At 38.7% G+C, this 16747-nt stretch overlaps 1 protein-coding gene across 1 annotated transcript in view; it reads right to left on the bottom strand.

Moving 5' to 3' along the window:
* The window catches only part of LOC134518380 (aldehyde oxidase 2-like), a 48996-nt gene that overhangs the window by 30179 nt on the left and 2070 nt on the right, over positions 1 to 16747 (bottom strand). The window contains 11 exon segments of the mRNA XM_063341114.1: positions 253 to 346; positions 1044 to 1101; positions 1103 to 1172; positions 2451 to 2544; positions 3411 to 3551; positions 5872 to 5949; positions 8058 to 8144; positions 8453 to 8514; positions 9526 to 9652; positions 10612 to 10720; positions 11639 to 11735. Of these exon segments, the coding sequence (XP_063197184.1) occupies positions 253 to 346; positions 1044 to 1101; positions 1103 to 1172; positions 2451 to 2544; positions 3411 to 3551; positions 5872 to 5949; positions 8058 to 8144; positions 8453 to 8514; positions 9526 to 9652; positions 10612 to 10720; positions 11639 to 11735 (1017 nt within the window).

Raw genomic sequence — 16747 nt, forward strand, 5'->3', positions numbered from 1 at the left:
TGCTAGATGCTGTTTCATTTTGCCTTGTGAAATGGAAAGACAGTGTTTTCCACTGGCAGACACTTTCTGCCAGTTAAAGTGATAGGCAATTACCAGGATAATGATGTCCTCCATTCAGCAACATGTACCATTCTAAGTCATCTAGGAGATGCACAGTAGTGTTTCATTTGAAAACTGGCACCTATAGCCATATTATTTGTTGCAGTGTTCTGCCCATCCAGCAAAGATATTGGCAGGGAGTCCAAAGCTTACCTTCTCATGCCAAGTTGAGGACACATTTGCCAACTGATAAGATTGGGTTCAAGTCCCAGTTTGATCCCCTGCTTACAATGTGTCCTCCTAAAGACTTTAACAAACAATGAGGTTATTTTTAGGCTTGCCCTTCTTACATGTAACAGGGATCTGTATCATCACCTCATTTTATTCACTTAAAAGGCGTGTTGGAAGAGCTTACATTTGTTTTGTTCAATTGTAACTAAAGTTCTAATTTGTAGTTTTTAATGTGATTTAATTTATTGTTCCCTTCAAAATTCCTGTCTCATATAATCTCTGTTGAGAGACCAGGTTTATTTTTCTGCCCCCTGACCACCAAAGAAATGGCTTTTCCCTTAATTAGAGGAAGAAATACAAGGTGTTAAGGTAAGGGATTTTAAAAAGAAAATCAGGGACAAAATTAGAGATATCTAATACATGATGGGTAAACAGCTATGTGTTGATAGTCAAGCTAATGTAGGATTGGCTGCAGGGTGTGCAGTACCTTAAGAGAGAACCCTACTTTCCTTCTTTGCTCAGCCTCTTTCAGTTCTCTGCTCAGCCAGTGAGCAGGGGTACCAGGAGTTACTCTGGTTCCAGTTCTCCGGATATATGCCCCTGCTAACTAGCACAGGACTCCCAGTTATTTCATACAACTTTTGTGATGGTATTAACTATTTAGCCTTACAAGGCATGATCCCAGCCTCACCCAGCTTTTCTCTATGCATTTGTAAGTGACATTCACATAGATAAGTCTGTAGGTTGGCTTATTTACTGTCACTGCTGAATACATACTGCCATGCTCTCAGGTGCTGCAAGACAGCTTGGTAGATTTTTGTTTTCTCCTCGAAGTTTTGGGACTGCCTCCATCAGGATGTCTCTGACCTGAGCCAAGCAGCAGGCAGCTCCTATTACTAGCCCTGAAATCAAAGGAGTTTAAATATGAAATCGTAGTGCCACAATATAAATGCAATATATAGCTGATAAGGCCTCTAACGATTTGCTTTTTTTTGCTACACAGCTCTTGCCAGCAGCATGACAAAGAGATAGTAAGACGCATTTTATATTACATGCAATAAGAAGTGCAAATGCTATTTGCTGATTCAGTGATGGTTCCCAGTATACATACATACCTACCTGAAAAATACACACTGCATACTTGCACACACCAATGCATATCCCTTTTTTGTGCTGCAAGTCCCCAAAGATGTGAGCAACAGTTGAATCATTAGGATGAAGGATGACCAAACTGTTGGAAACTTCCAAGACTGCAAACACTCGATCACACTTCCAGTACTATCAGAGAAGCCACTACCAAGGACTTCAGCGAACATCAGAGTAAGCATGCAGAGAAGTTTTCAAGTGTTGTGTAGCGTTTTTTCTGAACAAAGAGGCCATGTTCTAAAGTAATCTTTTATTGATGGATCTGGTTAAATGCAGGGTCGCACTGATATTAGCACAGTAATTTGAAAATATTTGTAATTCAATAGCTGCTGTAAATTGTGGAGCTAGGAGAACATAAGGAAAGAGGCAACTGTAACAAAATGTTAATTTCTCTAATTTTTAATATCTTGATTTCCCATGGGGATGGTGCTGCATTTCATTTTTTTGCTCCAGGTGTAGTGCCTCTCCTCATGGAGGTGATGTGCCTACCAGATTGGATTCTCCACTTATGGACATCAGCACAGCCCTTGTGATGTCAGTGCATCTGTGATAATTTCTATTAGCTGAGAATCCATCCCAGCCACTCCAATGAAAATCTTATGATGTTTTGGATTGGAAATTTATGTCTGAATGTTTTGTGTTGAAAATTTAGCCCTAGCCTAATCAACGTTCTCTGGAGTTTGTTAGATGTGGTAGAAAGGCTCATGACTGGTGAAAACAGAAAAAAAAATAAGGCTGACTTAGGGCCTTCCCCTATGTTTGCTGTCTGCAGAAATTTGAGATTTGAACAAATACATTTTTGCAGAACAGTTTCGTAAATTGTCTGTCACCATCCATCATCTCCAGATCATAGGTGAGCTGACATATTGGTTAAAAGGCTTAGTGAAATGACTGCTACAAAAAGAAAAATCTGAAAACATTCCACACCAATGAGAGCCAATGGCTCTTACTGTTTCTGGCATGAAAATTAAAAAAAACAAGTTAATTCAGTCACCACTCTTTGTACCGTCAGTGGAGGTAACTTGGAGAGTTACCATCATTTGTGCTACTCACAACATACATTTCTGGAATCCTAACAGGATGGAGAATGGTTGGATGATAGGCGTCATGGCAATTTTTTTTTGAGTCCTAAAAGACCAAGTATGATAGTATGATTAGAGATCTATTTAAAGAATTAACCGTATTCCTTGACACAGAGACTGAAAAATTCAAAACCACTGTAACTAAGCACTTTCAAAGTCTTATGGTTTTTTTGTTGTGCAGTATCTTGAATATCACATTTTACTGCTTTTACTGGCCCACTTCATCTGCTTCTTTCTGCAGTCCAAAGGCTGACCTGAAGTCCAAAGTTCAATATTTTGTTTTCTGACTTTTTTTCCTTGTTCCTCTGGACTGGTTTCTCATCCTTTCCTATATTGCAATCAGATTTCACCTCTCACCTCAGAGCTATACACAATTCCACACCTGCTTCCTCATGTTTCTAGCTACTCACTCCACCTTTGTGTATGACCTACATAATTTTTGCACTTCCCCTTTTTCTCTTCTTGTGTGATGTCTTTAAAAAAAACCTACTCCCAAACTAGTTTATACACATAGTAATTAGATTATCTCATCACCTCTCTCTATTGTAAACCTCAGGCTTTCTATGGTAGTCCTTTTCATGGGCATTGTTTATTTTGTGATGCTCAAGCTAATGTGGAGGTGAAATGTTTGTCACTCATCATATCAGTGAGTCACACAAATTGTTTCTCTGAGGTTACTGGAAGAAGTTAGACAGCACAAATCCCAGGCTCAGGTGACGGTGGTACTAGTCCTAATCTAGTTATTGATATTCTACAAAAAATCACAGGAAATTACATTGGCCTAAATATTAAAGCACAGTCATTGAGGTGAGAGAGTGCATTTAGAATCCCCAGAAGTCAAAATGCAAAATTATGTGCCTAGTGCATAATGTAATCCCTGTGTCAAGAGATCTTTTGTCTTTCCATATCCACACTGGTGTTCCCCACAACCAGGGGTCCCTTTGGATTCTTGGCTTTCAGCTCCAGAAGTTCCTTCAGGCTAGCAGAAGAAATCCATGTTGTTCTCTTGTCATGGAAAATCAGAGTTGTTTTTTGCTGCTCTTGAGCCATTCTCTGTGGTGGAAATGACAAAGATTTGGTAATTTTGACTGATGTCAATATAAACAACTATATTGCTAACTAGGACACTCTGTCATGATAGACAGTGAGACATTAATGGGGCTTTTCATCTGAGGTTTCTGTAGTGCTGTACAATGCTAAGCTTTTAGCATAACTATATTATTGCTTGAGATGAGAACCAACTAAAGGACTTTGTTAGAGACACACTAAATAAGTGGTAGGAGAAGATTAGTCTTATGTTTTCCTTTCTCCTGCTCTGATGATTCTGAAAGACTCCTTTTGTATATGACGTAAACAATAAAGCAATGTGATTGACTTTGTGGGAAACCAGGATGCCAAAATCTCACTGCATGTGTGACAGAGTACAAAAAGTGTGTGTATTCTCTTCGTCAAGGAGGATCACTGCATCCCCATTTGCTGAGCGTCTTATATCTACTGCACCAGACCCAAACTAGTTTCTACAATATGTAAAATCTTTTTGAAAATTCAAGCACCTACTTTCCCATTTAGTCCCATGCAAGGACTAATCTTTTGAGAAACACTGTCTCCTTGGAATGGTTGATCGGTATTTACAGTTTTGTTTAATCAAAGTGTTTTTCAGGTACCTCCTGTCTTACATGACTAAATATATTATTTTCCCCCCGAGAATAACATATATGTTCTTTTCATATTTGACAAGTGCCATGTGGAATCATGGTTTCAAAATATACAATAGCAACCACTGAGAAACACCTGTCTTTGCAGACAATGCAATAAACAAACAGACCAGTGGACAAAGCCAGGGAACTGTTGCAACTACAGACTGGCCTTCTAGGTAAAAGACACACCTGAAACACAAAAAAGGAGCTATATGTTTGTGGAACCAGTCATAATTTTAGTGGTGTGGGCACCCCTCCTGCCACAGAAGAATCTGTCACTAAGTATTACTGCCTAGATATCTTCACAGCTGCATTTCACATGTTTTTTTCCAGTACTCCAGACATTTAAAGCACATTCACCAAGCAAGTTTGATTTCTAAACACAGAGCTTAACGCCCAACCTGTTTAAATCTACTGATAGCTTGAAACAGACTCCAACAGGACTTGAACAAGCTCAGCATAACCAATCAAAGTCATGTTAAAGACCTTGTGTAGCCTGGAGAAGCAGTTCAGCCCTCACGGCAGCTCAGTCTGAACACGTAGAACAGATGACAGCACCTCCTTTCTGCCTGAACAGCTTTTTGAGGCAGCAGAAGTTTAGCCAAGATCTTTAATCCAAGTATAGAAGTTGCAAAATGTCCACTTAATACTTGCATTCTTAAAGCATGAGTCTCTCAAAAGCATATCGAGTAGCAGAAAGGCAAATCTGCTTTCCACTTCACGATTTCATAAAGGAGCTTATGCCTTACTATGCATGTTCTGCATTGACAGACAATCATCAAACAAGGAAATTGTACTCTATGACAAATGCTTACAAAGCCAACTGCCTTGCAGCAAATAGCATCCTGTAATGCAGTAACAAATCAAAGAACCATGCCATGCTTTCCCAGAGCTCAAATGAACTTTTGTGCTTCTGAGGTAGTTGTGTAATAGCAGCAAGCAGTGCCCATGAATATTTGCAAAAGGATTGCAAACAATGAATTTCACAAGAAGCTGTTGAAATGACTGAGGATTAAAAAAGCCAGCCTGGACCTGCCTGCTTGGATTCTACTCAGTCTGGTCTGGGTTAATCCTGCACTACTATTTTCACAGCTCTCTTCTCTTGCCTCTCTCTGCAGATCCTATGAGGCACTTTACGCCTGCTCCTTTCAAGCCTCCATCTGTCCTTCTGTGACTCTCCAATAACTACTGCAATTGCTCTTCTTTCCTCTTCAAGTCCTTTGCCTTTCCTGTGGACATGCAGCATTTCCCACGTGTAAGTCCAGTCTCAGGATGCCAGAGTCTATGTACCAGTTGGAAGGAAACAATGGGTCCTGCGGTCACAATCCAACCAAGAATCACAAGATTGGAAAGATGGAGAAGCTCATTTGGGAACTTTCCAAGAAAATACTATATTCCACAGAAAAGGCAAACTGGTCCTGAATGAAATGGTTCTGAATAAGGAGTTCTTTTGGGAAAAGTCTGGAAACACAGTTTTGGTTTGAGAGCGGCAAACAATTTCTTTTTTTGAAAATATGAGGTATTTGTAATAATGACAACATATAGATTATCCATATTGAACTGATCTCTTCTGTTTATCTGAGGATAGATCTTTCAGCTTAACAAAAATATCATGTTTTCAACATCTACAGGAACCCAGTCATGCTTGCATGATAACAGAAGTCAATAAGGCTTACCATTAATTCAGAAGGAAAAATAAATTCCTGTGTTGGATCCATGGGTGGGAATTCTGGATTGCAAAGATCTGAATGAATCTGCCAAAAAAAATGGGGGGAAAAACAGAACACATATTTTCAGACTAAGTTGAAAGTCTTTGTCAACAGATGAGATTCTTTCCTGAGGTGACATTGAGTTTTGTCGCTTTAACGGTTGAGTTGCATTTAAAAATTCAAGATGCCCAAATTTATTTTTAATGTTCAGTTCTGTTATACCTATTCACAAACTACTCTAAAGACAGGAGACTATCATACTAGTCACTCTCAAGCCTTCACTTGAAACACATCAAGCCTCAGGAGAGATCTTGCAGTATTTCCTGAAACTGGTCATAGCAAACATTTAGCAAGGACATTGAGTGAAATGTCTGCTGTGGGAAAATGCAGGGCTGGATGGTATAGTTATGTTCTTTTCATAAGCTGTGCCTGTTAAGCAGCTTTCTGACAGAGAGAGTTAGAGATGACAACAAACGATGTAGCAGTCCATCTGATCAGATAGATGACTTTTCTGCTTAAGGAGAGCCTCTCCACCCTTGCATAAGCACTGCAAAAACTGAGTGCTGGCAGCACACCATAAAAATTATCTTTTTCTGCTTGTTTACCAGTCTTTTTGCTGCTGAGGCCTCCTGTGAGACCATGCATCTTCTGAGCTTTGAGGACCTTACATGAGACTCTGGATATGCCATGTTACCAGCACTGGTTAGTTTTTTCTGCCTCACTGATTTGTTTTTCAGAATCAAAAATCTTATCAAACCAGATAGCAACAGGTCTCAAGTATATTGAATAGGAAAGAGATTGACATATTCTAGTCTGAAGTCTCTTATCCATTCCCCAAACAGTCACTGTCTCTGGGCACTCTGAACAGATCATGGCCACGGTAACTGTAAGATCAAGCTCTAGATGACCTAGTCTACTGACAGACTCCATTGATGAAATGGCAAAAAATTTTGGCTCTCCCTTAATCTTCACAGTAATTAGGCACCTGCTATTTAACTTGGATGAAAGCAACTATGAGGAACACAAATCAGTTAAAGCCAAATAAAAGAGCACCAAAAAGTAAGTGCTGTTTTGTAACTGGCAACTGCTGCATCACCTAATTCATGCTTCAAACAACTTTGGCAGCAGCCAGCCAGCAATTTTCAGTTCTTAAAGGGGCAGAGACAATACACACATGCACAAACATACACACACACACCCCCAATTACAGTCTTTGGGACTCTAAGGTTTTTCACTGTCAAAACAAGTTTTCTTTCAATCACCAAAGACATTTTGCTTTAGAGGCTCCTTGAAGTCCTTCAGTCAGAGGAAATTTATCCACAGAGTTGAATTTCTCATCATCAAGCAATATGGAGTCATTTTAGGGCATTATGGCCTCTTCTTGCAGGTGGATGAAGACAACAAGTTCTGAGATGCATGCAGGGAATGGAGGACCTTTCTGAAGGCTTCATGTGTACTGGAGTTCCCATGTGTACCTTTATATATAATAATTGTGGAATCTTGGCCAGAAAAAACACAAATGAAGTGACTTGAGGTTTTAGAATGCGCATATGTAGAATGAGAATAAAACGATCTGTATTTTGAAGCAATACCAATATATCAATTACTGTAGAATACGGAAGAATGAGACACTTCTTCCCGGAAGATCTTGGAGCCACTAGCATGCAGTAATGCTTATGAAAAACTTTTCAAGTACAAACTGACATTGCACAGGAATAGCTTTGTTTCATCTTCAGGAACTCAGACTTGATGTCTCAAGCATACAGAAACAAGCCATGCCGATGGCTGCAGAACTTCTGTTAAGGGAATTCAATTTCACATCAGGACCAGCTTTGTTAAGGAAGGTTTCTCTGATCAACAGTTTTCTTCCCCACAAAACAAAGTAGACTTAACTGTGTAATATTGAGATGCACACTGTCACTGGAAAATGTCACTAAATAAGTCAAACCTGTCTGTATTCTGACTACACAGCAATGCAGATATACTTGGGGTACCTTTCTGTAGCACTGAGAACACAGAGCATGGAGTTCAATCATCTGGGCTAAAAGCCCAAGGACAGAAAAGCAGCTGCTGCCATAGTTCAAGATGGCTCTTTTCTACAAATTTTATAATGAATACAGGAGATAATGAAAAAAAAAATTAATGTAACTTACCTGACCTCCTTTAGAAGATGAAGACACACATCCTTCCTGATCCAAGCAACATTGTCCAGTTCCTCTGAGTTGGCAACACGTTGGATCCTAAAGAAATCACATCTTACTCTATAAAAGCAATGAGGCAGCTCTTTGATTTACTTATAAATTAATGTTTTGATTCTTCCTGTTCCAAAGCAGATTTGTTCAGTCACTTGATGTTGCTCCAGGAGACCTCTTAAACCATAAGACCCCCTAGCAGTGAGTTCCCTTTGGGTATCCAGGTATCCATAAAGTAAATGGAAAAACCTCAAAATTGCTTCGGTGGTGCCTGGATCAAGTCATTGGAACTGACACAAAGCATTCTTAAATGCATTGCCAAGGGTACATGTAAACCTAAAGTCAGATTGACTTACCCTAGCAAAAGATGTGTAGCTGTCTATAATTGGCCTGTATCCTGTGCAACAGCACAAATTACCTGAAATAAACCATATGATAAATAATCATAAGAAATCAGAACAATGTTTGGGAGACTGACATAATTTGAATTGGTCTGGCATCAAGCCTGTAGATACAAAATGCTGAAATTTATGTCCCTACTCTCCAATGGGCAAAATTACATCTATAAAAATGAGAAATATTACTTTACTAGTGATTATGATGCATGATTAAAATTTATTATTTAAAGGTAATTTATAATAATAATAATATGAATTATTTTTATAAATGTATTTAAAAAATCAAAGTATGAAAAGCATCCAAAAGTAAATACTATGATTGCTACTACCACTACAGTCTCTGGGTTTTATAATCCAATCAAAAATCTACTTCCATGCATCACTAGCATGATTTTCATGTACCGTTAATAGCACTAGTAAAAGCTCTACTGGAATTTCTGGCACTTCCCTCATGAAATCAAAATGTCCTGGTGGGAGGGGTTAATTATTTTGGGAGCTATAGGGGTGTTAGCAAACTTGGGACTAGAAAGTGAGTTGAAGTTGCTTCACCTATTGTAGTAAATCTTGCTTGAAGAGCAGTCAATGTTTCAGTGGGTTAAAATGTCATGTAATCTGTTTCCCCTGTAACTGCTGAAATCTTTATTAGGGACTTCATATTATCGGTAGGTGAGTACCTACACTGCAGACAAAACACAACCTACTTTTCCGCTGTATTCATTGTAACACTGTACTCATATTGCACTATATTGAAGCTACTGGTGTAGAAGGGCTATAAAAAGAGGCTGTTCTAAACACAGGGATTTTCAGAAATATTCAGCCAGTGCTAAATTCCACTGTGTATCCCATCTGAAGTCTCCAGTTTGAACCACCTTTTTTATGATTTTGAGATGTCCTTAAAACAGCGTGGCTATGACAAAATACTGCTTTGGAACATCATCTACTGTTCTTTGAGTCAAATCATATTTATGATCTTGGCAATCAAATATTTATCTCTTTATTATACTTTTTACAATTTACTGTCTGAAACCTACCATCCAGAGCAGAAACTATCTGCTCCATGGAAGGTTCTGCATGGTTTGTCAGTGAAGCATATATGGACACCACCATTCCAGGGGTGCAGAAGCCACACTGGGACCCATGGCATTTGGCCAGCCTTTCCTAGAACAAAACAGGCTCTAAATCCTGGATATGGCTTTGCTGGCTTTCTGAATAGCCATCTTCAGATATGTCATCTACAGGCTGTAGGCTAGTAGCAGCATTTTGACTATCCCACTATGACCATTCCTGAGGAGAATGCTCAGAGCAACCACCTAGGTAAAGGACCTGTTCCTGTGTAGAGCCTCATGATCCTAATTCCTTGATACAAGAACAGAATAAGGCCCAAGACTTTCAGTTTAGGCATCAATCAAACATTAAATATTTCTAACCATAAAGGCCAGAACACAGATCATTTCCTCAATCAGAGCTTTAGCACAAACCAGTCCCAGAGTCAAGACCCTTAGAAAACAATATTGAGAAAAAAAGAGGATGTTTAGAAAACATTCTTTAATCTATGTTGTCAGACTGCTTTTCAGCGACAAGCCGGAGTTCAGGAAGGAGAAGGCTGACCTAATCCAAGGGAAATCTCTGGCACACAGGGAAAATGTGTCTAATTTAATACCTGTCAATCTGGTTGCCATCTGAAGTCACTCATCCCTTACTACAACATATACAGTATGTTGCTCTCAATGAGATGGCCAGATGGCATGCTGGTGACTAAATGAAACTGATTTATGCTCTTTTTTCTTCCCCATCCCCTTGGGAAGGCTGGCATCTTACATGGCACAGGGTTGGATAGCCCTGTGTTGTGGAGATTGCGATGTGCTCCCTGCATGGTAGTACATTAGGAGGAGCTCCTTCCATGCTCCATAGAGGGCCAATCACAACCCAGCAATTGCTGTATTAATTCCTAAAAATAGCTGTTAGTCTAAAAAGATTAGACAAAATTCAGTGTTTCTAGAATCCCTTCAGAAACTCATAGACTCACAGCACCTTCTCACAGATCCCAACTTTATTACAGACACAGGACAGGAAAATCTCATTTTCTTGCAGCCCTACACAGTCCAGTTTACTCTCACCTGAATTGGATGAATCCTGTTTTTCATGCTTCCAACCCCTTCCGCAGTAGTGACAGCAGCACCATGCAGTGAGCATATGGGGAGAAGGCAGGAGTTGGCAGGGAGATGTCTTTGAGGTGTGAAGGAGAACTGTGGTGTTAAATACCTTTGTCATATGGGTCCATGGAAGAGGAAACAAAGGATATATACTGCAGCTAATCTATAAATGCTCAGATTGAGCAGAAAGACATGGGAAAAGGATACGCAAGCATACAAAATCCTGCACTTGGACTGTGGACCCTGCTCCTACAGCTGGGACTTAGGCATTATTAGTATATTAATATATTTGTATAATAGTATTATTAGTATATTAGGCATTAAGGGATAAGCTTTTCTAATTAAAGAAGTGGAAGATTAAGTTAAAAAAAAGGAAAGCACTACATATTTTGTTGAAACCCAAAGTCTAGAGACAGATGTGATGAAGTCAGGCATAGCATTTCTAATGGAACAAAGTTTCAAGAGCCAGGGCGAGAAAGAAAGTGTAACTCCTGACTTTGCTGTGGGCAAAACTGTACAATTACAATGTAACATGTCTGTTGCTTAAGTCCATGGACACTGTATCAATAATTACATGAAATATCTAGCGAAGACTAATTAGCAGGGACATACCTGCAAATAAGCACAAAAGAGTCAGGAGAGGCAGATGACAAAAGAGCTGCTGAAATCTCAAGTCATAAAGAACACAATTTAAAAACATCCTTTCCCCAGAAAGTTCGGGAGGGGGGTTGGGGGTTGGGGGTTGGTGCTGGGTTTTTGTTTTGTTTTGTTTTCAAAGATTGAAGGGACAGAATTTAAATCTCTGTTACTGTGTGACAGTGAGGCCAACCCTGTAATCACCTTTGTAGAGGAAGGCTAAAGGTAAGGCTTTAAAATATGTACCAGAAGTCCCCAAAATCCATCTAAACGGAAAGAAACTAAATATTTCCCAGTGAATGTCAGCTTTCTCCAAACACTAAATTACTTTTTCCAAATATCAGTGCGAGGATACTGTATTTGCTTGGCAACTGGATCATATCTGGATATCGTCACAGTACAGGTACCACAGCCTCTTACTCCACAGCCATATTTTGTACCTGAGAGACAGACTGCAAAGGAGATCATTAAAGAAAAAAAATTACAACATTCAAACATATTTTTTCTTTATATTCTTGAGTCTCCCTTGGTTTATGTGCATGTGCAGAATTGGAGGTAACTTCTAACCAGATTGCTCCAAGAGACAAGAAAATGTGTACAAGATAGATGAAAATAGAGCACACAAAGAGATGTGAAGGGTAAGAACAGAGAGAGAAATGAGCCTGAGGCAGACTTCTGATACAGCGTTTTTTAGTCTCTACAGTCAATACCTGGTAAACTCTCAAAAGCCTGAAATCAGGACCCTGTAAATGTAATAGACGAACAAATACAGCAATTGGTCTTCTTATTAGCGTTACTCATCACGCTTTCATAATCCTTACACATAACTATCTGTATCTTACATTTGCAAAACAGTACCAGCAGATCTCAGTATGTTTCCAGCGATGCTTCCTGAACATCCAAGGAGTATAGTAATTTAAAATGGAGTGCAATACCCAACCGCACACACATAAATTCTGTATGGAAGGACCCCCTCCCATATGTTCCTCAGTATAAAGGCTCCACCCTCAAAACACAATCTCCTCTTTCTGGTTTCACAGTGCCCTGCAGTCCAGTGGAACCTACCATTTCCTTTCGTCTTATCTCCTTTTCAAAACGATATTTAGTCCTATTACTCTTCCCACTGGGTGTGTGAATTTGCATCCATTTTGCTTAGGTACTAGATGATGTCTTCCATCTGATTTCATCATGTTTCTAGATTTCTTTAAACCCAGTGCAATTTTATGCACTTGTGCATTCGCACTGGTAATCAATATATGACTAATCATATCTCACTGCTTGACTGTTAGAGATGCTAATTATTCTACTGAATGCTTGGACAATGCACAATGCAAGCTAGTAAAAAAGCTGCAGCTAATAAATTACTTTCCACTACTGCCCTTCTCCAGTTAATCCTTAAATTAATGTTGCTTTGCTTCCAGCACAGAAGGCTCTCAACAGCAAAGCTAAAGATACCTGCTTAACACAACAACCTGCATGGCAGCTTCTTAGCTGGGATAACTGCCACTGAAGTCAATAGAGCCATGACAACAGTTAGCAATCTGAAAAGTCTCAAATGACAGAAAATAAAGGCAATAATATAATAAAATAAGCTTACGCAAAACTCTTTGAAGGACTGGAGCCTGAATAAATGATTACTATGGCAGTAGTTCTGTGTTGATTTCTTCAGTTACTATTTTAATCACAGATGCACTGAAAGGTTTTTTATGGTTTGGGAAGGTGTAAAGAAGATTTGGGCAGTATTTAGGAGTTACACTCGAACTTTACAATGTTATACCCATATAATTAAGACACAAAATGCACATACAGCACTGGATTTCTCTGCTGAGAACAAATACAAGGTGAGTTGTATTACTTCTACTTATTGTTCTGTTTACATTTCTTCCCAAAGAAAAGTGAAAAAAAAACATCTTAATCCCCAATTGCAGTAATTTACAGAATTACAGAACTCAGAGACAAAGTTCAAAACAAGGATATGCTTCTTTCTTAGATATTACAGCAACAATTCTTTGGGATCTGCCTGCATCTCTACTACCCACATTATAAAATAAAAAAAGAGATTATGGGTTAGAGAGGCATCAGATATAATCATCTCACAAGGATTAACTATGATGTTGAAACACAGTGATTTGTGGATTAATGTGGTGTGTTTTTTAAGCAATATGATCCTGTCACTTGATCACAATCTGCACATAAATAAATGAACGGGTCAGGCAGTCAAACATGGTCAAGTATGTCCTTTTAAAGTAATAGAAGTAATAGTTTACTCAGAGAACTGAAAGGGAAGAGAGGCTTGAGTAAGCACTGGATGAACAAGAGTAGAAAGACAAGTGTCTTTGGACTAGATCCTTTGTTGATTATTATCAGCACAAATCAGAGATCCCTTCATTTTAAAGCCATTGACTTGTGTGTGTGAAAATTCTGTGTATTTTTACCTCCTTGAAGTTGATATTAACCCTTTCATTTGCAGAGACACATCAGCATAAAAGCAGAGGAAATTCTTAGCATAAGAAGAACAGGGAAGATACGTAACTAAGTGTCTTTTCAATATAATGAACTTCAATGTGTATGAGTGGGGCTTATGTAGGCATTGCTTTAGCCTTGTCACAAGAATGTTGCTGTATCATCAACATGCTTCAACTTGTTGGAGACCAGATAATACAAACAACTTTGAAAACATTTTTTAGGCACATTGCTGCAGAATTAAAAGACTGAACTTCAGGCTTCTCTCAACAGTTTTGCTATACCAGCAGCATGCTCCAGTTTACCGGATATAAGACAACATGAACTAGTTCAGGAATTTATTTGGAACTGCGGAGTGAAATAAGGTTTCAGAGTATGCCTTTAAGCCCAGTTGTCATGTAATGACAGATAAAACATAACAGACAGAAAAAAATTGAATTGCTTTTCCTTAATTCACCCGTTTAAAAAAAAAAAAAGCTAGTACCCTCTCTCTAGAATATAAAAATGTTGACTGAACAGCTGAATATCTCTAGAAAAATACATAGCAAGGTTTGTTTGTTTGTTTTTTAACAAAGAAATAAAATTCCTTCATTTCAGCTTGTAATCTATTTTGGGTGATGTGTTTGTTAATAGGAATTCTCGTTCACTTGACCTGCAAGGTAAGAAAAGGTGACAAAATGTCTTAGAAAATGAAATGTGACCTTTTGGCATTAAGAACAGAAAAAAATTAACTACTTATTTTCTTATGGTGAATTACTGAAACTACATTAGTAAGCAGCATACTCTTTTACTAGTGTTGTATTTACTCCAACTTCATCAACTTTAGGAGTATATTAATATAAGGTTTTAGTAAACAGATAATTAATGATAATTCTAAAAACTCTGTGATATAAGGGGTGATACAAACTCACTCAGACTATAAAAACTGTGGTAGAAAGCAGGCTGCTGTAAGGAAGATCAAAGACAAGAGATGATTATCCAGAATAAACTGTTGCTCCAGAATAACAGCTTTCCTGAACATGAACAGTAAACGTTAAAGCACTGCTGTTCATTAAAAAAAAAAAGCATTTAAAAACTTACCTTCCTGCCATTCACAAAAAAGACGAGTTCATCTGATTGCAAGCCATACTGTTGCATTGAAGTCTGAAAAATAAAGCTTTACACGTGAAGAGAAATGAAGGAAATGTTATATGCTCCTAAAGGTCAACTGAGTTTGCTTTGTCCCGCAGAATTTATTTTCAGACTGAGCATCAAATTAAGTAGATGGGGAGGAGCCAGTGTAAGGTATGCCATTTCTCAGCAATTAATGCATGTTCAGATGGTAATGCAGCAAACTTTCTACCTCCTACCTCAACTCTTCTCTGGTGAGCTGAAATAATCTGGAAAGAATTTGAGCCCCTCTAATTCTAACTCTGTAAACTAAGAGATAAGGCACTTAACTGTGAGGGGGGGGAAGCTTCTAGGTTTGAGCTACAACTGCCAGGCCTGTTTTTTTTTATATTATCCAGTAACTGATGAATTTAGAATACGTAGGAATGCCTGAAGCTAGAACCCAGGACATGCAACATTACCCACTTCTGTGGGGTGTCAAATGCTAAGCTGTGGAGCCTCATTTTAGCTTGTCACTGACCTGAACTATATTTTTTTTTCCTGTAGAGTGACCAAGTTTTAACAAAATCAAGATTACTGCTACACACACATTTAAAATTTCCTTCCGGTTATCTCTATATCATGCCAGCTCTATACCCTGACTGTTGTGGGTGCCATTATAAGAGGACCATACTGTAGATATACTACGTTCTCAGAGAAAGAAATCCCAAATCCTGATTTCTCTGCATGCACATCCATGAAACAAGGTCATTAATTTTTAAATGCTTTATTACAGCTGGCCTTTATTTTTTTTTAAAAAGGGAATTTATGTATATGTCTTTTGAAAGTCTCCATTTGTGTAGGTACACGTCTTTTCTTTCATTTACCGTTTTTACATTTTACAGCAAAAGTCCGTATTTCATTTAGTCAGTGTAGGCTTGCCGGACAAAGTAGCTAGTCCTAGGTCTTTTACAGCTCCCCATTAGAAGGAAATAAAATGATTCTCAATGGAGATATGCTGCTGCTTTTGTGTTTTAGCCCCTTACGTATGCCTGAGAGCTATCACAATGAAGCACTGAAGCAGTCAGTCACTAGGTCCTGCAGGCAAAAGCTCTAATGGGTCCCGCTAACTGCAGCACTGCTGTGGTATTCCATGTGTGTTGGAGGTACAACGATGCAGGTTCAAAGGCCTAAGAAGAGAAAGAATCAGACCCAATACTAGATTTTGGCAGTCCGATATCTAATGTTCAGTGTACTAGGCCTCCAAATCAGAACCTAGTATTTATGTTAGGTGTTTAAGCTTACACACACGCAGAATGGGAGCACTGAGGGTGGATAGTTATAGAAACGCTTATTTCATGAAGAAAACAAGCGGAAAGAGTTCTTCTCAACCATCTCCAGTTTGAGTTTCTGTACAGTGCACATTAATGTCTCAGTAGCCATCCAATGTGTCTGTGCCTTTGCAGCCCTAACCTTTCTGCTTATCTAGCCCCCTGAGTTTGCACATTTTAAACAATATTAAAAATGTAACAACCCACCCCTCTTTAATACCTTTATAGTCTAAGAAAATTTCTTTCATAATATTTCATGTAGCCATAGTGTCATCTGTCAGGATGTTTAATTGCTGATATTTCTAGCATCCATGCAGTTTTTCCAAACACCTAAAAGCCAGAAGACGTCTTAATACGTTTCAGCCCCAAAAAATCCCAACAACCCTAGTTTCCTACACATATAGATTTTACCGAGACAACCAGACAACAGAGCCACTTGTAAAGAGGCAGGGAAGAATCTTTGTTAATAATAACTGAGAAACACTGACTAGCAGATGTGTGATCTGCACTGCAGAAATCAAAGTGTGGGTCTAGAACATGATGAATCCCTGGAGTGCAAACACCTCAGCACTGCAGGTGGG

This window comes from Chroicocephalus ridibundus, chromosome 7 (assembly GCF_963924245.1).
Source record: "Chroicocephalus ridibundus chromosome 7, bChrRid1.1, whole genome shotgun sequence".
NCBI classification, from domain to species: domain Eukaryota; kingdom Metazoa; phylum Chordata; class Aves; order Charadriiformes; family Laridae; genus Chroicocephalus; species Chroicocephalus ridibundus.